We start from the raw sequence: 21,081 nt of genomic DNA, 5'->3' as shown, positions 1-21,081 counted from the left end.
ATATTCTCTCCAACATTTGTCATTTACCTTTTCTGTCCTATTAGTCAATCTAACAGGCATAAGGTACACTTGAGAATTGTTTTAATTTACATTTCTCCAATCAATAGTGAGTTAGAGTATTTTTTCATATGGCTTTAAATAGCTTTGATTACTTCATTTGAAAACTTACCATATCTTTTGATCATTTATCAATTGGGGAATGGCTCTTATACTTATAAATTTGACTCAGTTCTCTATATGTTTGAGAAATGAGGCCTTTATCAGATAAATTTGCTGCAAAAATTTTTCAGTTATTGCTAACTGTATTTCCCTCCATCCGATCCCCCTACCCTCCCATTTATTCTATTCTATCTTTCCTTTCATACTGTCCCTCCTCAAAAGTGTTTTGCTTCTGACTACCCCCTCCCCTAATCTGTCTTCCCTTCTATCACCCCCCCCTTTCTCTTATCCCCTTCTCCTCCTACTTTCCTGTAGGGTAAAATAGATTTCTATACCCAACTGAGTGTATGTGTTATTCCCTCTTTAAGCCAATTCTGATAAGAGTAAGGTTTACTCGCTTCCCCTCACCTCTCCCCTCTTCCCCTCCACTGAAAAGCTTTTTCTTGTCTCTTTTATGTAAGACTATTTACCCTATTCTACCTCTCCTTTTCTCTTTCTTCCAGTACATTCCTCTCTCATCACTTACTTTTATTTTTTAGATATCATACCTTCATATTCAACTCATACCTGTGCCCTCTGTCTATATATATATATATAATATAATATACATATATCTTCCTTCTAACTACTCTAATAATTAGAAAGGTCTTATGTTATACATATATTATCTTCCCATGTAAGAATGTAAACAGTTTAATCTTATAAGTCCCTTATGATTTCCCTTTTGTATTTATCTTTTTATGCTTCTCTTGAATCTTGTATTTGAAAGTAAAATTCAACTCTGGTCATTTTATCAAGAATACTTGAAAGTCCTCTATCTCACTGAATATCCATTTTCCCCCCTGAAGGATTATACTCAGTTTTGGTGGGTAGATGATCTTGGTTGTAATCCTAGCTCCTTTGCCCTCCAGAACATCATATTCTAAGCCCTCTGATCCTTTAACATAGAAGCTGCTAAATCTTGTGTTATCCTGACTATGGCTCCACGATACTTGAATTGTTTCTTTCTGGCTGTTTGCAATATTTTCTCTTTGACCTGAGAACTCTGGAATTTGGCTGTCATATTCCTGGCACTTTTCATTTTGAGATCTCTTTCAAGAGGTGATCAGTGGATTCTTTCAATTTCTGTTTTACCCTCTGGTTCTAGAATATCAGGTCAGTTTTCCTTGATAATTTCTTGAAAGATGATGTCTAGGCTCTTTTTTCAATCAAGGCTTTCAGGTAGTCCAATAATTTTAAAATTCTTTCTCCTGGATCTATTTTCCAGGTCAGTTGTTCTTCCAATGAGATATTTCACATTGTCTTCTATTTTTTTCATTCTTTTAGTTTTGTTTTATTATTTCTTGATTTTTCATAAAGTCATTAGCTTCCATTTGCTCCATTCTAATTTTTAAGGAATTATTTTCTTCAGTGAGCTTTTGGACCTCCTTTTCCATTTGGCCAATTCCACTTTTTAAGGCATTTTTCTCCTCATTGGTTTTTTGGACCTCTTTTACCATTTGGCCTCATCTGTTTTTTAAGGTGTTATTTTCTTCAGTGTTGTGTGTGTGTGTGTGTGTGTCCTTTATCACACTGTTGACTTGTTTTTCATGATTTTCTTGCATCACTCTCATTTCTCTTCCCAATTTTTCCTGTACCTCTCTTGCTTGATTTTCAAAATCCTTTTTGAGCTCTTCCATGGCCTGAGACCAATTGATATTTTTATTGGAGGCTTTGGATGTAGTAGTTTTGACTTTGTTGTCATCTTCTGAGTGTGTATTTTGATCTTCCAGAGTTTTTTTTTCCCATTGTTTACTCATTTTCCCAACCTATTAGTTGACTTTTAACTCTTTGTTAAAGTAGGGCTCTGTTTCCAAGGTAGAGGGCACACTGTCCCAAGCTTCAGGGTTTTGTACAACTATTTTCAGAGACACTTCTAGGGACCTGTAAGTTTTCAGTTCTTCCAAGGTGGTATGATCTAAGGAGAGGTGTCTGCTACTCTCCTGGCCTGTGCTCTGGTCTGTGAGCACTCTTTTCTGCCCTGGAACTGTGAGGAGCGTCCCCCACCTCCACCACTGCTTCAGGCTCTGCTATGCTAGTGCTCCTCCTCATCCTGGCACTGCCACCCAAGGCTGCAACCTAGATCTGAGTAGGGGCAAAGCAACAGAGTCTTGCCTCAGTGCTAGCAAAAAGACCCCTGTAATCGCCTTCTGACCAGTAGTTCGACCCCCTTACTATCTGTGGGCTGAGAGCTCCAGAAGTAGCCACCGTCACTGCTGATTCAGTCACTCCCAAGGTCTACTCCTGGCTTGCTGTGGTCCAGGCTGTACTGGGACAGCATGGGCTGGACTGCACTTCACTCTCATCCAAGTGAGACAAACCTTTCCTGCTGACCTTCTAAGTTGTCTTGGACTGGAAATTTGTTTCATTCCATCTTTCTGCAGATTCTGCTGCTCTAGAATATGTTTAGAGTCATTTTAAAATGTATTTGGAGGGGTTTGGGGGAGAACTCAGACAAGTCCCTGCTTTTACTCTGCCATCTTGACTCCACCCCCTGCAATCTCTTTTTAAAAATGCTTTACGCTTGGATCAAAAATTTTTTCAATAAAGGAAACTTTTACACTGTTTTTCAATATTGTTCAGTCATCTGCACCAATGAAAGGATTAACACTAACTAATAAGGATAATGGAAAAGTACAGAAGATCTACCCAGATAATCTACCTAATATGGACAGCCTCTACCTAGTAATATAAGATGCCAGCCATCTGGTTTACACTATTCTGCAGCATGCAGACTTTTTTTTAAAACCACTGATTAAGAAGTATCTCTCATAGCCTACTTTTTGTATTCAGAATTTCCTTGAATTGCCAATTCACACATGGTCAGGACTAGTCATTAATGCTATCTGGTGTTATAATTATTAGCTATACAACTTTGATCCCTGGTCACATCCTTCACTTCCCATGTACTGGTGTGCTAGAGTGTACTTGAAGGATATTAGATTATGCTCTTTGGCTAAAATTTCCTGAAATAGGAAACTTTTAGGTAGGCTGTGTCAGAGATTCACTACCCCTGAAGATCATCATAAACTCTCCAGGGCACGAAGCTAGAGCGTGGTGGATAAAAGTTCAGCATGGTTCTTGCAAGAGCCTACTTGGAATTGATGACTGAATGAATGAAGTGGAATTCTATCTCACTCTTTTCAAGATTAATTGAAACTTTTTAGCTATAAATAAATAATAACAACTCAGATCTATAGGGTACTTTGAGATTTTCAAAGTGTTTTCCCCACCACAACCCTGAGGCATAAGTAGTGTGGGCATCATCACCATTTACAGATGAGAAACTGAGTCCTAGAAAGGATACATGGCTTGCTGAGGATCACACAATTACTAAGTATTTGAGGCAGGATTCAAATCTAGGTCTTCTGACACCAGCTTCAACACTTTATACTATGCTACCTCTCAGAAAATTAGGCATCTGAAATGCTGCATAAGCTACCCCATTTCCTTTTTTCTCATTCTAAACACTGTTATTACTTGGCTAATATGCCCGCCACAGACTCATGGAGCTAATGACTCAGTTAGGGAGATCAGGAACTCTATGCCTTGGATCAGGCTTAGAAGTCATCTCCAGGGGGCAGGTAGGTGGCGCAGTAGATAGAGCATCGGCCCTGAAGTCAGGAGGACCGAAGTTCAAATCCGGTCTCAGACCAAACACTTGACACTTACTGGCTGTGTGACCCTGGGCAAGTCACGTAACCCCAATTGGCAAAAAGAAAAAAAAAGTCATCTCTAAAGGGGTGGCTGGGGCTCCTGAGAGGCCATGGGCCAACCCTGAGGGCTGTGTGACCAATCATTTGGTGGGTACCAAGATGAGTCACAGCCTATCCTTCCGGTGTGATAATTAAAAAGGCTCAAGAGACATAGTTTCTGGGTAATTTAATCATTTTATTAATAAGGCCAGCACATTATTAATAAAAGGATGGTCATTTGGCCGTCTCTCTTAGACCAGAGACAATCATGGCAGCAGGCTCAGAGCTTTCATATTCTTTTCAAAGAGGAACGGCAATCAATTCTGACTGGTTAACACAATGAGAGGTGGGCTATATTAAAATGATGGGCTGAGAGTGACATCAGGTCACCCTTGGATACAGAAGCTATCTCTATACCCAGACCACCCCAGCCTTGGGCCATCTCTTCGAAGAATGTACACCCCACTCAGGCCTGAGCTGGACGCACTAGCTACCCTACCAGGGTGAGGTCTCAGTCCAATCTCATCTGCAATGTTCTTCAAGAGCCTGAACTTTGAAAATCAGGACTTTATAAAGAGGTGGGGGTAGGGGGGAAAAGATTCTGGCTCTCCCCCAATCATCGGTTATGAATAATCATTTCTCTCACCTGCCATAGAAGAGTTTGTCTCCAACACAATCATTCCAGTCCTATCTCCCCCTGCAACTGTTCTGGCTCCAGATCTCCCCTCTTCTGACCCTGGGGTCACTTCTCTGAAGCAGCGGTGTCAAACTCAAATGGAAGGTGGCCACTAAATCATATAAGGATTCCTGCTGGTATATGTTAACTTAGAAAAATTACATGTTATCATTATCTATCTTCTACTGTATTTTTATCTTGCTAAATACTTCCCAATTACATTGTAATCTGGTTCTGGCCTCACTTGGGAACATTGCAGCACTTTTGCTCTAAAGGATCTCACTTTCCAGGGATGGTGGGGAAGTCTTCAGCAGGGCAGTCCTCTATATTCAAGCTTCCATGCTCTTTTAAAAACTGTTAATTGGCAAATATGTTAAAGCAGTTAAGGAATGGTTTGTTTTGAGTTTTGACTTTAAATTGTTTGTTGAGGCAACATGGTGTTGTGGCTAGGGAGCCTGTTAAAAGCCAGGAAGATTTGGGGTTCAATTTCTACCTTAACATATACTGTTGGGAGGCTACTCATACCACTTAACTTCTCCAGGCTCTAGACTGGACTAAAAACTAGGGTTGACCTCCATCGGTAAAGTGGCCATCCCTGCCCTCCGGGAGCTCACAGTCTAACGGGGAGACCACTCACAAAAACCTACCCAACCAGGGAGATACAGACAGGGTACTTTGGAGATAATCAATAGAGATCCACAACTCTCCATCTCCCGACCTGGTGCCTTTGCACCGGCCGTGCCCCACGTCTGACTGCTCTCTCTCCATTACCACTGCCTCCTGGCTGCCTTCCAGGCTGAGATCATCTTGGCCAGCAGTGCCTTATCGGCTCAGATTGCCTTCCTTGTATACCGTAGGCACCCCTTAGGAACACAGTCATTTATATGCATCCTAGAGTGGAAGCTCCCCGAGGGCAGGGACTTCAGTAGGAAAAAGATAGGGGGAAAGGGAGGGGGAGGGGAAAAGCAGGGGGAGGAGGAGTCCTGCGCAGCCGCACTGGGGCCCACCGGAGGCAGGCGGGAGGAGAGGGGAGGGGGCGGCCGGGAGCTGTCGCAGCTCGTGACACCATCGGGAGGCGTCCGCTTGTGACGCCATCAGGAGGCGCCCGCGCGTCTCCCGGCTCCTGGAGCTCCTCGGCGGCCGCTTGGGACCGCGCGCGGAGCGTCATGAGCGGCGGCGGCGTCCTCCTCCTGCGGGCGTTCGGGGTGGGCTCCCGCCGGGCCCTGGGCGCTCTCCCCCAGCGGCGGCTGGCGGCGGGCATCCTCCGGCGGCTCCTGCGCACCGGCCCGCGGTGCTCGTCCTACGCCAAGGACCTGTTCCTGGGCAAGATCCAGAAGGTAACGGCCGCCCCGGCCCGGCAGGCGAGGCGGGGGCCACGACCTCCCGCACGCCCGCCCCAGGCCCACCTGTCAAGCCCCGCCGTTTGCCGGTTGTGGGAGCCCGAGCCAATCGCCTCTCCTCTCCGAGCCTCGTTTCCCTCATCTGTAAAATGGGCAGGATCGAGCAGCAGCCGGGCCTGCGCCGCCCCGGGTTTGAACCCGTGTTTCTCCCTTCCGGCAGTCGGGGTGCTGAGGGTGGGCCGCTCCCTCCTCTCCCTCTGATCCGTGAACCTCAGGTTCTCCCTGGTCTGGGTGATCCCTAATGTCCATCTCGGCTCCAGATCCTCTGAGCCTGGCCTCGCCCATCCCCCAGCGTGGACAGCTCTTACGAGACCTTGCATCAGGAGGGGGAAAAAAGCACATCTTTATTGTCGTTGACCTCTAGCTGAAAGGTAGCATTTCCTTAAAAGATTTGAAAGCATTCGGAGAAGGGGTCCATAGGCTTCACTAGACAGCCAGCAAAGATGAAGAAACCCTGATCTCCTTTTAAAAGTGAGGAAACAGGCTTAGGAGAGGGGAAGTGATTTGCCCAAGGTCATATTGTGAGTTAGTGGCAGGACTGGGAAATGAACACGGATCTGACTCTCAGTCCAGTAATCTTTTAAAAAAATTTTTTTTTGCTTAAAAATTTTTTTCCCTAATGTTCTTTCTTACCCCACCTCTCTCCCCTCACAGCAGCAAACTAGTTCAAGCCTTCATTACCTGTCACTGTTGGAGAAATCTCTACCTCGAGTCCACTTTTTCTTAATCCTTCCCGAGGATGCTGCTAGATAAAGGTTTTAAGCTGTATCTGGTGTCCACTTTTTCTTAATCCATCCTAAGTATAGTGCCAGATAAATCTTAAGTACAGCTTTAAATTCATCATTACCTTGCTGACAAAACCTTTAGTGGTTCCTTAAAGCGTATTGAGGATATAGTTCCTGCTTAGGTGAATCTCTGTGAGTATGACCTCCTTCCATTCATGGTGTAGTTTATCCACTCCCTGTAGTCTTGTCAAATGTCCTTCCAGGGTTTTTAACGTATAGGTGCCAATTGCAGCAACTTAGGTTGTCCCTCTGTTGTCCTTGACTCTTACTATGTGAAATCAAAGAACTGGAGTCAAAAGAAACTTAGAGATCATCTAGTTCAACCCCCTCATTTAAAGGTGAGGAAACTGGGGCCCGGGAAAGTTAGTTACCATTAGAGGTAAAATTTGAGCCGAGGTCCAGAGTCACTACTAACATAGAGTTAGGACAGGCAACTTGACATGAAACCTCTCCCTAAATTGACATCAGCTCATTAAGGACTACTCTCAGGATGTAGTCATTAAACTGGTTCCAAATCTAAATGTATAATCACCTAAAATGTGTAATCCGGTCCACAGGTGTCTTAACTCAGCCTGAATGCTGCAAGCCACTTTAAATGTAATTGGGACATGTTAAACAAAATAAATAAATAAAATATAGATGATTTTAATTTGTGATTTTCTAAGTCAATATGTGACCATAGGGTTCCATTTCTGTTTGAGTTTAACCCCACTGATCCAGCCTATAACACTGTATCTTGGCCTCAAGAGTTGCATGAGAGGCTTTGTTACGTAATTTGTTAAAGTCTAAATATACTATGTCAGCTAGATGGTGAACTAGATAGCAAATTCCACCTGGAATTAGGAAGGCGTGAGTTCAAATCCGGCCTCAGACATTAGCTGTGTGGCCTTGGGTAAGTCACTTAACCCTGTTTGCATCAATTTCCTCTTTTGTAAAATAAGCTGGCAAACCATTCCAGTGCCTTTACCAAGAAAATCCCGAATAGGGTCAGGAAGAGTTGGACATGACTGAAATGTCTCAACAACAACAAATACTATGTCTGTGGCATTCCCTTCGGAAACCATTTTAGTTGCCTTGTCAGAAACAAGACAAGATTCATCTGGCATGACTTGTTCTTGATGAACCTGGCTGACTTTTAGTGATATCTGCATCTTTCCTAAATGCACACAGACCAGCTCTTGTAATGGCATTATAGACTTTTTCCAGTAATCAGTCAAGCTCCCTGGTCTATAATTGGCAGATCTCAATCTCTCTCTCTCTCTCTCTCTCTCTCTCTCTCTCTCTCTCTTTCTCTCCTCTTTTCTTTCTCTCTCTTTCCTTCCTCTTTCCTTCCCCCCTCCTCTCTTCTCTTCCTTTTCCCCTTTCTCTTCCTCCCTCCCATCCATCTCTCCTCTCCTCCTTCTCTCTTTCTCCTCTGTTCTCTGTCATTCAGCATTTTCTCTTCTCCAGTTTATACCACCTCTACCCATTGATCAGTAACACCAACTCAACCATCATACCTACCCATTATTTCATTACCTAGACTGAGCCTGGTGACTTGAACTTTCTAAGAACATGTTGAAGCTGTCTGATTCTGTCTTCATTTATCTTATATTTCTACTCTCTGTTAATCATTTTTGTTGTCTCATCTTTATTCAGCAACATATAGTAACCTTATGATATGTAGGGTCATCTTTGAAGAAAAAGGCATATAGCTGTATAAAACATAGATGGTAATCCCATATATGGGATCATCTAATATCCTGTGCTTCTGAGAGTAGCAACAAAAGTAATTGAATTTAAGTAGGACAGCCTTAAACAAGACAGGACATGTACTGTAAGGGAACATTGAAGTACAGCTTTGACCCATTTGGCATAGGTGTTAATAATAGCTACTGGGAGAAAGGCATTCAGAAATGGCATAATGAATAGGGTCTCTGAGGTAGAACAGCAGGTGGTCCGGAGCTGGAGGCCCTGGATAAAATTCTCCATTTAGAATGCCAGTTTTGAGGATATAACCCAGTTTGTTATATCTTATCTTGCTCCTAAGTTTGTTGTAGTTTTCTGCTTCAGCAACCAGTACCTCAGTCAGGCAGAGAACAGCAAATCCCCTTTTCACTTCCTCTGCCTTTTGAAGGATGAAATTGTCATTGAGACAAGTTACACATTTCTGGCCTGCTCTGCCTTTAGCATAGAGAAAATCCTGCAGATGTCTGGGTCCCCTATCACTATGGTATCCTATTATTTGTGCCAAGTTTGTGATCTCTTTTCCAAGTGCCTCATCTAGTTTCTCCTTTCTGCCTACGCAGTCTGTAGTATGTCCCCAAAACACTATTACTTTTTCTTCATCTCTCTCTGCATCCTCATTCAAATGCTCCCTACCCAGTTTCCCCCGTTCAGGTTCCTAGATTTCCTAATGAGTGTATCTTCTTAATTTAGAATGCTATTCCACTCTGCTCCACTTATTTCTTTTGAAGAAACTATGCTCTGTCAGAGTAGTATTTCACTCACATCTATCCCTGGCCTCTAGCTATACAACACAATATGTAGTTGGCGAGTCCAGGAGAACTGGTTCCCTACTGACTTTAGTGTCCAGGTTATCTTTTAGAGTCTTTGAACAGTAAACATAGAAAAATCAACAGTTGCATCTGTAGCTGGGTAGAGATCTACACTGTCTTTATTCTTTACTCTTATGCCATATAGCATCATAAGCTAGTCTCCTCATGGATATAGGGGAAAAAATCCCACAAGATTTGGAGTCAGTCGCATTGGCTTCCATTTCCAGATCTGCTTTTTGCGTGGGACCTTGGGCACATCCACCTCTCTAGCCTTCAGTTTCCTCATCTGTAAAATGAGGGTGCTGGACCATTGGTGTCTGCAACATTCCTTTCAATTCTAAAGGCCTGTGATCTTAGGATCCAGTTGTCTTTGTAATTTACCGTTATCAGAATTCAGGGAGCGCTGTTAGCTTGGTAAAAATCTTGGTCTGCAAGTGAGTTTCCCTGGTGCTGGCTAGTATCAGCAGTTGGTCATCTTCATCTTCTGTATTGCTTCATCAGTTCAGCCAAGTGGGCCATGCCCTTTTGCACAAGTTCTTTCATGTAGGCCTCAGAACCAGAGTAATCCAGTGTTCCTACTGCCCTATAATATGTGCTTTTGGTGATGAGTGCAGACTGCACAGTTGAAAGTGTTTCCCAGAAAATCATGTATGTCCGGCACCAGCTTCCGGGTCCTTGGATATGAAGCTTAGAGCACCAGTAGTAGGACTGTTCTTTGGTCCTTAGCTAGCACGTGCTTCCTGACACACGTGTGTCTTGTTGGCCTTTTGAGCAGCAATACAATGTGCCTTGTGTTGATGTTTGTGGTTGGTGAGGTCTGTGGAATCACAGTCCACTGGGCTTATACCCCCGGAGGTAGGCCCCATGAGCTTTCCTTGTGCTTGTTCTTAGTCCCCACTGTCACCCTGGTTTTGCTGGACTGTCTTTAATTTGTCATTGTGCATCTTTCCTGAGCTCTAGTCTCATGTTGCCGTTGCCTTTTGGACATTTCAGACTGAGTATCCCACAGTCGTCTTAAACTCAGTATATCCAAAATAACTAATTCTGTTGTCTTCCACAGCAATTTGTCTTCCTGGTACCCTTATTTCTTTTGGGACACCACCATACTTTCAGTCACCAAGGCACACAAACTCCCTGATTCCTCACTCTCTCGTGCCATATAGCCATTCATTGGTTAAGTCTTGGCAGTTTTACCTTCACATCCCTCACATCCATCTCCTCTCCATTCATATCACATCCGCCATAGTTGAAGCCTTCGTCACCTCTCATTTGGACAATTGCAACAGCCTCCTAAGTAGTCTGACTGCCTCCAGTCTCTCCTCTCTCTACTTCATTATTCACACAGCTACCAATGATATTCCTAAAGCACCGGTCTCATTATATCATTCCCTTACTCAATAAACTCCAGTGGCTTGAATCTTTATTGCCTTGGATCAAATACAGATTCCTCTGTTTGACATTTAAAGCTTTTCACAACTTTTCAGCCGTTTGTCCACATTATTACTCTTCACTTACTCTGTAATCTGGCCAAAATGGCCTTCTTGCAGGTCCTCACAGACAACATTCCCTCTCCCATCTCTGTTGTCTAGGCCGACGCTCATCCTTGGAATGCCCTTCCTTCTTACCTCTGCCTCTTAGAATCCCTGGGTGTATGGGTGTTCAAGGAGGACTAGCACCTCCAGTGTGAGGGCTTGCCCAGCCCTTTTCAGGGCTGTTTGTCCATCTTTGGTATTCACTTGGCACTCAACTGTCACCTGTGGCTCCAAGAAGCTCTAGCACATGCGGTGGTCACATCCTCCTAAACTGTCTCAGCCACTGGGCTAACCAGGCTGAGGGTAACCAGCAGGTCCCAAACCCATGCATGTGAAGACTTCGCCCAGTGGACTAGGTGAATGAGAACAATTTGTTCCAGTGGCCATGAAGGCGGCTGAAGCAGGTGCTTTAGAGCTTAGTGAGACATTAAAGACGCCAAGGCCAATCACTGCATCCCAAGCCATCGTTAGCTCTTCTGGCTTTTATCTTGCCACTGGACTTCAGTGACTCTGGAAGAGAGAGTGAGACTGACTGCAATTTTGCCTTAGTTAAATCCAATTCACAAAGGAGTCAAGACGTCACCCTGTGATATCACTGGTCCTCTTTGAAAACGAAGGACCAACAACAACAGAATCTCTAGATTGCTTCAGAGGTCACCCTGAGTGCCATCTCGTACATAAAGCCTTTCTTGATCTCCACTTCCCCCAAGCTGCTAAGTGCCATACCCAGGAAATGACTTTACTTTAGATATATTTTATATCTTATCTGTGTGTGTTGTTTATCTCCAATAGAGTATAAACTCTATGAGGCAGGCACTCCTTGCTTTTTGTCTTTGTAGTCCCAGCACCTAGTATAATGCCTGTTGCAAAGTAGGCACTCAATAAATGCATTGATGGAAAATTCTGTGTCTTCATACCTGAGAGTGTAAAATAAAGTGAATATGACTGGTATTCTTATTGCAAGCTTCCCCATTTTGCTTCCGTCTTGTCATCTCATCTTTTTCTCTTCTAAGTTAATATTCTTACATTTAGTCAGATATCTACTTATGTTGGGAAGGTATATATTGAAAAGGTGCTATAGGACACTTCCCTCTCTCACTCTTGATTGATTGGCTGAGGTGAGAGGGGAGCCAGCTTTCTTTTTCAGTGATGCCATCCATGATGGTGCGTATTGGAACAACCAGCCACCACTAAAAATGACTGAGAAGAACGATTGGAGGGGGATGAGGGGGAATAAGACAACCCTATTTCAAACAAAAAAGCCTGTGCAAATAACCTCCTAGAATGTTTATTAAATTGTTTGGTATAAAAAGGCAAAAATAATAAGCAGCTCAGGACCATGGGGGTGTGAGAAGCCATATTTTGAAATGCTCTGGCACTGTCCCTTATCTAGTGATATTTTTATGGCTAGTCCAAGTAGGACATTTGTTCAAAACAACAGCTCTTTTTTAAAAAATGTTTAAAGAAATTTTGATTTATATCTTTTTTTATATCACCAAAATTTCTTCCAGTACCCTTTCCCATCCCATATAACAAATTACATTTTAAAGAAAAAGAGGAAAAAGATCAGCAAAATTAATCAATACATTGAAAAATTCTGAAAATATGTGCAATTTACCACACCAGCCCATGGACCTCCCACCTCTGTAAAGGAGTAGGGTGGGGGGGTGTCTTCTCATAACTCTAATTTTGGATCTCCAAAATTTTACAGCAGTTAACTTTTATTGTTTGTGCTTGTTCAATCCCTTTACTTTGACATCTTTATTAAACTTAATGCAATGTTGGCATGCCATGAAGCCTTAAACCAAACTAAAGGTCTGCAGATTATCAACAGTGTTCTGCTGCTGTGACTGTAAAACTTGGACCTTCAGATCTAGTTTCTTAAATAAAATGGTTTTTTGGGGGTTTTTTTTTTTTTTGCTTTTGAGACATTTAATGAGAAAACAAAGTAACCAATGAGGTTCTCTGTTGCCAATCGGTCCAGCAGCATAGAAGGTACTATTATGCATTTCAATTTTCTGAGCTCTATGTTAGGGAATCCTGGAGGTAGTAACCTGCCCTCCATCACCCCACCCCTCTTTGCCTTTGACTTCTAAGTGAAGGTAGGGCTGAGACACAGGATCACGTAATCCATCCTGTTAGAAAAGGTTGAAATTCAGTGGTGTCCAAAAGACCATTTCTGTCAAGAGTCATAAAGTTCTGGTGGGATCACAGCAAGCCTTGTCTCTTGTTAAGCCTTAGGCTTGGGGTCAGCCTTTTATCTGCTAAAAGTAGCTCTGAGGGCTCACTCTCTAGAAGGCATATAGGTTTATCTAGATCATGGCTTTTTGGCCTTATAGGTTGTAGCTGGTTCTAGTAGATATTATCCTAGTACCTTAGCCTCAGGTCTTTTTGCATTGAACCAAAAACTGAATCCTGAGATGGGATCGGTTTGACCCAGAGGCTTACAATGAATGTTTAAACAACAACCACAAAAACCTAGACTTTTGCTTAAGCAAACCTTGTTTCGTAATTATTTGACTTCACTTTAAGTTTTAGGTGCATTAAGTCTCAACAATTTTGCATTTATGCCAAGTTGTCCTCAGTAGTCTTCGTTTTCTTTCACTTTGCCACCTCTAGTTGGGCGTACTCCATTCTTTCAAAGTGCTGGTTTTCTCACTTTGCTTTATTTCATGTAGATCTTTTCTGTTTTCTTTGTGTTCTTGATGTTGTTATTCTTAATTGCATTATAACATTTTGTTAAATTAATAAAGCACAATTTATTTAACCCTTCCCCTAGGTCATTTACAGAGGTTGGGGTTTTGGTTTTTATTTTTGTTCTGGATTGTATATAACACTATGAAAATCTTTGAATACTTAGCTCTTTTAAAAAAAATAACACTTTAATGATTTATTTCAAATAGAAATTATTGAGTCAAAAGGTATGGCTATTTTTATAACTGTTGAAGATGAACAAGCTTGTAATTCCACCAGCAATGAATGAGTATTCCTTTTCCTCCATAGCCTCATCAGCCTTGCTTTTAATTATTATTGCCTGTTTGACATGTGGGAGTGAAAAATGGTTTTAATTTATTTCCTTTTGACTATTTGTGAGCATTCTAAGTAATTATTAACAATTTCTGTCTCTTCTTTGACAGTAAGTTCATGTCCTTTGACCATTTATCTGTTGTGGACTGAGAATTACTCCTGTGAATTATTCCCTTTTTGGGACTTTATCAATAAAATTATCAAAAGATATAAAAATTTTTGTTTTAAGTTTTTTAACTCAAATGCCAAAAAAGAAAATTTATACCTCATTTGACACTCCTATTTCTTATATTTTTCTCCCAACGTAGTGTGTAGAATAATGCCTAAATATTTTCATTCCATCACAGCTCAACTAAAGTTCCCTTTTCCTATATCTTTTTTTTTTTTAAGCAATTGGGGTTAAGTGACTTGCCCAGGGTCATACAGCTAGTGTCAAGTGTTTGATCTGAGTCCGAATTTGAACTCAGATCCTCCTGACTTCAGGGCTGGTGCTGTATCCACTTCGCCACCTAGCTGTCCCCCTTTTCCTATATCTTAAGGTAGTCTTAGTGTCCTACAGAGAGAAGTTCTTGTCAAAAGGATGTGGTTCAGGAAATAAGCACCATCACCAAGTCTAGTGCTGTGACCATCCTCTAGTGCTGTGACCATCTTCCAAAAGTATAATTTCTTTAGGAATAGATTGGATAGCATTTGACTATGAAAATGATAATTTTATTAAATATTGCCATTTTTTAGAAAGATGTTTTTCCATATCCAGAAGTCACCCTAGATGAATTAAATGATATGAAGCAGTTTGTGATACCAGTAGAAAAATTCTTCAATGAAGAAGGTGTGTGTCCTTTTCCTTTTTTATCAGAAATCTTAACAAATTCCTATATTCTGTGATTACCAATTTGACTTCAAAAATCTTTAATGATTTATATGCACTTAATAGAAACAATATACATAGGAAAGATCTGTTTTTTGAAAATAAGCTAGTTATATGAAAACATTAAATGCTGGTATTTTGAAAATTGCTGTGATTGATGTTTTAAAATACAAGAATCATAGAAGCTTATAGCTTAGAAACTTAGAGTTTGGATGTCATCTGGTCCAACCTTATGAAAAATCTAGCCTTTAGCATTCTAGACGGGTAATTGAACAGCCACTATTGGAATACTTAGAGTGGTGACAGATCACAAAATTAATTGTGTATTTTTGTAATGAATTAAAAAAAACAAACAACTAAGAGACTTACTTCCCTTATTGTTGTTAAAAATTGCTTAATTATGTGTGAGTATTATTTAGTAGGCCTCAAAATTTGCATTGCTGGTGACCAGGTTTAGCAGATAGAATCAGAACTGCATTGGTAATGGTGATTTTTAAAATATATGCCTCGAATCAGTCACTCCCTGCCTGAATAACCAGCATCAGACAAACAGCCTGACAGGTGTAGAATTTCTGAGCTTCATGTTCTGAATGGTAACATCCCAGGTTTAAACAAAAAAAACCAGCCAACAACCTGCAGAGTTGCTTAGAGCCTTAACCAGATTGGCATCAATCCACATCATTCACGTCCTCCATGGGGGCATATGTTGGGGGTAGAAGGGCATGTGGGAGGGAGTACACGTTTATTCGGTTACAGTCCAAAAAGAAGAATTGCATTGTAAGCGAATTTTACATTTGAGGGGCAGATATACATGTGTCGGAAAATTTAAAATCCTCCTAAAACAAACCTTATTATGTATTAGATGAGAGAAAGGGTAGTATAAAACATGAACAATCGTGGTCTCCCTACCATTTTTTTCAAAAGAGTGTATAAGGTATGGAATTGGAGGGTGGGACATAGATAAGTAGGAAAGCAGCATTGTTTAGAGCAGAGAGGAAAGCACCCTGGCCTAGAGTCCACGAGACCTGAGTTCTAGTTTCAACTCTACCCATAGCTGGGTGTGTGTTCTTGGGCAAGCTGGGCTATCTCTCTGGGTCTTATTTCCTGTCTAAAATAAATGAATTGAATGAGATTAACACTAAAAGCCTATGTAGCTCTGAGATTCTGTGATTCTTAGAATAGCAAGTAACAGCAGCATTTATTTTCTGCATTATCTTGTCCTTCGTCTCTACCTCTCCCTAACATTGCTTCCCTTAATTGACTCTTCCATGTTACATGTTTTTCCTAAAGGAACATATCAGCAAAGAAATGATTGATGACATTTTATAGCCAGACTTCAAAGTCATATCCCAAGTTCCACCTAAAACACGTGATTGTGTAGATGAATTAGTGGGAAATTAATCAACCTTATTCTTCAAACCAGTTTCTCAAACCTTTGATCCAGAAAATGTTTATGTTCAAAGCCTTCTTCAACAGCACACGTATTTGGGGAGATATTAAGTATTTCCTTGTTCTCTTATGGCTAAAAAGTCTGAGTGAAAAGCTGTTCTTTTCAGTTTTTTATTATCTCAGAGATTAAGTTTGATGATCAGGTTTAAAACATTTATTAAAGCACACCACCCCCAAAAGACTACATATTTAGTCCTTTGCCATGGTAAATGTTCAAGTAATTGTTATTTTTCCTTTTCTGAGTTTCAGGAATTTAAAAAAATTATTGGAATTTTCACCCCTCGTTATATTTATGTCAGTGGGTGTTTGTGAAACTTTTAGTCCCTCATTTTGATGTTTGTGTTTTGGCAGCTGAGGATATTTAAGCATTAGGTGTCTGTTAACCCTGTTTCTTAGAAGATGGTTTTGTTTTCTAATTAGATTTGCTATTTATCTCCCCAACTTAGGTCAGTTTTCAAGAGTCGCTTTTCTTTCTTCTTTAAACCCTCAGAAAAAGTTCTGACCAAATTGACATGTGAAAGATTTAAGGCTTATCCCATTAGGTGGATATTGTATTAGAGGCTATAAACTTGGAAATTTTTGCTAGACTAACTAGTGCTACACGAAATAAATTTCATTTTTAGGCTCTTGTATAGGTATTCTTAAACTGGATAGTTTAAATTAGTTAAATATGTTTAATTTTATGTATTTATAATTTTATTTATAATGTTTTCTGTTTGCCAGTGGACTCTCAAAAAATTGATCATGATGGTGTAATTCCTCAAGAAACTTTAGATAGATTAAAGCAGCTGGGGCTCTTTGGCATGCTGATTCCAGAAGAATATGGTAAGTAACCATAACTGTACAACTATATTTCTTATGAAAAAACATGTTTTTGGATTTTCTCTGTAGCTTGAAAGTTAACATTTTATCAATAGCTATAGTTTTGTTTCCCAGAACATAAGGAAACCTGGAATCTTCTGCTTGTTTCCAGAGAACATTAATAAACTGTGGGCTATAGAAAATTACTTTGTAGCACTGTATGACAGCTCTATCATTTTGAAAGTCATTTCATCATGCTTTGTGATTAAGAACAGAACAGAACAGAACAGAAACATTCTATATGTAATCCTCTAAGGTTAGGAGGAGGATTTGCAAATAAAGACTGCATCACTCCTTACTAGCAGGATTTTCAGCTTCGTTTTATAGATTAGAAAGTATCGGAATGGTGACATGGTCAGGATTACATCATAATTTGTACATCGTACATTTGCAGCACTAGGAAAGAATTACTCTGTCTTAGCTTTTCCCATCCAGATTCCCTTCCCCTTCTTTTCCTGTTGGTCATTTATAGCAATTTTCAGATTGAATTTTGAAATCTCCAAATTCATCTATAAGGCATATAGAGGAAAAAATCCCATGCATTCATATGTCACTAATTATCATTGGGCTGAAATTGAGCTTGGTACTATACAGAAATAGACTTTGTTGGATAATTTAATAATGTAAAAGAATGTGTTAAATTAATGGCATAAATGAGATTGTAGGGAGGCTCTAACCTTAGGAGAAGAAACTTGAACAGATTTTGATATATCCATTGTTGTATGGAGTTTCCCTCATTAAAAACTTTTGCCTGCTTATCAAAACACAGTAGGGCTTCTACTTGGAAACACAAAGTTGAAAAGTATGTAACCAGTGCACACTGTTATTTATAGCAGCTATCTTGGGTGTGGATGAGCAGTACTATTCAGATCTCCACTGTCTCTAATCTCCAGTCTCTGTCTATTGGCTTCTTCCCTGCCGCCTGTAGACAATCAAGTTTCCTCCATCCTCAAAAACCTCTCATTGGATCCGGCCCATACCCACTAACTGTTATCCTGGTTCTCCAGCCCTTCTCTGTTCAATTTCTTGAAAAAGTAGCCTATGCTTGGTGCCTTCATGTCTTTTTTTTTTTGTGTGTGAGGCAGTTGGGGTTAAGTGACTTGCCTAGGGTCACATAGCTAGTATCAAGTATCTGAGGCCAGATTTGAACTCAGGTCCTCCTGACCCCAGGGCTGGTGCTCTATCCACCCTGCCACCTAGCTGCACCTCTTCATGTGTTCTTTCACTCTCTTTTATTTTGGGGGGTTTTTTTGCTTTTTGGTTAGGCAGTCGGGGTTAAGTGATTGCCCAGGGTCACACAGCTAGTAAGTGTCAAGTGTCTGAGGCCAGATTTGAACTCAGGTCCCCCTGACTCCAAGACCGGAGCTCTATCCACTACACCACCTAGCTGCCCCTTTCACTCTCTTTTAAACCTACAGTTTTGCTTCTGAGCTTATCAAAGTGCTCTCTCCTGAGTTGCCAGTGAGCTCTCTCTCTCTCTTTCTCTCTCTCTCTCTCTCTCTCTCTCTCTCTCTCGTCAGGCAATCAGGGTTGACTGACTTGCCCAGGGTCACACAGTTAATAAGTACCTAGTGTCTAGTGACCTCTTAATTCCCATATCTAATTCCCTTTCTCATTCCTCCTCCTTATTGACCCTTCCTGCATCATTGGATTCTCTTGCCTCTGGGCTTTTGTGACTCTGCTTTCTCTTGGTTTCCCTCCTAACTGTCTGACCCACCCTTCTGCCTTCTTGGTTGGATCTTCATCCTTGTCACACCTCCCAGTTGTCCTCCAAGAGTCTGTCCATGGTCCTCTTTTCTTTTCTCTCTGTACTGTTTCTCCCACAGATGATTCCCTGACCTATATACCTAACCCTGGTCTCTCTCCAGAGACCCACTTGCACATTTCCAATTGTATTGAACATTTTGAACAGAATGTGCTATAGGCATTTCAAACTCAAAATGTCCAAAATAGAGCTCATTATCTTCTCTCTTCTCCCTCTACCCCCTCTCTTCTGAACTTCCCTATTGCTTTTGAGGGTGCCCCCAACCTCTTAGTCACCTCGGTCTTCAACCTTGGCATCATCCTTGACTTCTAACTCTCAGTTTCCTATATCCTGCTATTTGCCAAATACTGTTATGTATACCTTCATTATTTCTCTTAGATACCTTGGTTCCAAAGCCACATAGCTGCCACTCTATTTCAGGCCCTCATCACTTCTCTCCTGGACTATTATAATGGCTTCTCATTGGTTTCCCTTCTCGGATCTCTCTGCACTCCAGTTTATCCTCCGCACAGCTGACAAAGTGACTTCTAAAGCACAAATCTAACCACATCCTCTCTCTATTCAAGAAGCTGCAGTGGCTCCTTTTACTTACAAAATCAAATAGAATTGGCTTTTGTTTGGCATTTAAAGCTCTTTCCAACCTGTCTCCTTCCTACCCCTCTACTCTGCTTAGGCTTTATTTCCTTCCACAATTCAGCGATACTGCCCTGCTTGTCATTCCCACATGTGGTGTTTCTTCTCCCACCTTCATGCTCTTGTACACTTGTTCCCCACACCTGGAAGAGTCTCCCTCCTCACCTCCACCTCTTGCCTTCCCTGACTTCCTTTAAGAGTCAGCTCAAGAGCTGCCTTCTGCAGGAGGCCTTTTGTGGCCCCCGGCACTTGAGCTCTGAGGTTAATTACACCTTCCTTCCAATCCAGCTGCGTGTTTCGACCTGTCTCTTCCATTAGAATGTAAGCTTCCTGAGGACGGGGCTATTTCTGTGCTTTTGCTTTCCTTTTTATCCTCAGAACTTAGCACAGTGCTTGGCACATAGTAAGCAATTAATAAATGGTAGCTGATTGACTGTTTCAGTCCTTGGTCCATTTTTCTCCAGTGAAGACAAGTCTTTTTATAAGGCCTCTATTTCTTCATCCGAACTAGTAGTAAGGTTTGGAGTAGCAGATACATTGTCATAAAAACATTTTCCTTTTATATTTTGTTTTGCATGGGGTTTTATTTAGATAGATGGGTATTTTTACAATTCTAATTATTATTCATAATACAGTTGTAATAGTAACAACTTTCATCTTATGGTTGTAAAGTGTTTTCATGGGTATCGCTTGGTCCTCACAGTCTCATGAGATAGTTAAAGCACTATGATTTCCATCTTACAAAGTAGAAAACTGAGGCTTACAGAGATTGTCTTGTCTGAGGTTACACAGACTGTGTGTGAAATCAAGAAAAATCCCGCATCTAATGTTTACTCTTGATCTTTTCTCTGCATCATTATCAAGGATTTTAAGTAGAGTTACTTGCTTTGGCACTAAGAAAAATATATTCATCTTTAACAGGTGGCCTTGGCTTATCACATGTAATGTATGCACGTTTAGGAGAAATCTGTTCTCAGGATGGAGCAATTGCAGTCACTTTGGCTGCACATCAAGCAATAGGACTAAAGGTACCACTCAGCTGTCGTTTTTCTTTCCAAAGTGCTGCTAAGCATCCTCTTGGCTGTCCTGAGCATGCTCCCCCCCACCCCCGCAACTCTTCTGTGTTCACATGTCATATAGGAGGCAGTAACATGTTCCCTTTTTTCTAAAGAAACCATATAGTTCTAATGTGACCAATACAGTTCCATAGATTTTAATGCTGTGATTCCTTTGGCTGTAACTCAGGCTCTCTCACAACAAATACCAAGACCGAACTTTTTTGTTTTTTGTTTTTTTTTGTTTTGTGAGGCAATCAGGGTTAAGTGACTTGCCCAAGGTCACACAGCTAGTACGTATCAGGTGTTTGGTCTGAGGCCAGATTTGAACTCAGGTCCTCCTGACTTCAGGGCCGGTGCTCTATCTACTGCACCACCTAGCTGCCCCTAAGACCGAACTTTTTTTAGGAGTAGGGAAATTGTTGTTGCAAAAACTTCTTGTAGGCATGACTTGTTTAACAGAAACACACTCCCTGTTGTATCACTTTTTGATAAGAGGCACATAGGTAGGATCCAATTGGATCAGGGAGAGGTGTGAGCCCCGGCCAAAAAGTGACCGGGGCAGCTGGACTCCATGAACATGGAGTGAAAGAGATGGTG

The 21,081-nt window shown here is 41.3% G+C and overlaps 1 protein-coding gene across 1 annotated transcript in view; it reads left to right on the top strand.

Moving 5' to 3' along the window:
- Positions 1-5,735: 5,735 nt before the first annotated feature.
- Positions 5,736-21,081, top strand: part of ACAD9 (acyl-CoA dehydrogenase family member 9) — a 53,364-nt gene continuing 38,018 nt past the window's right edge. Inside the window, exons 1-4 of the mRNA XM_027863887.1 lie at positions 5,736-5,906; positions 14,586-14,679; positions 16,891-16,992; positions 20,348-20,454. Of these exons, the coding sequence (XP_027719688.1) occupies positions 5,736-5,906; positions 14,586-14,679; positions 16,891-16,992; positions 20,348-20,454 (474 nt within the window). The remainder of the gene's footprint in view (positions 5,907-14,585; positions 14,680-16,890; positions 16,993-20,347; positions 20,455-21,081) is intronic.

This window comes from Vombatus ursinus, unplaced genomic scaffold (assembly GCF_900497805.2).
Source record: "Vombatus ursinus unplaced genomic scaffold, bare-nosed wombat genome assembly UNPS02014773.1, whole genome shotgun sequence".
In the NCBI taxonomy this organism is placed as follows: Eukaryota; Metazoa; Chordata; class Mammalia; order Diprotodontia; family Vombatidae; genus Vombatus; species Vombatus ursinus.
The sequence above is the reverse complement of the archived record's forward strand: the minus strand, read 5'-3'. Positions and strand labels throughout refer to the sequence as shown.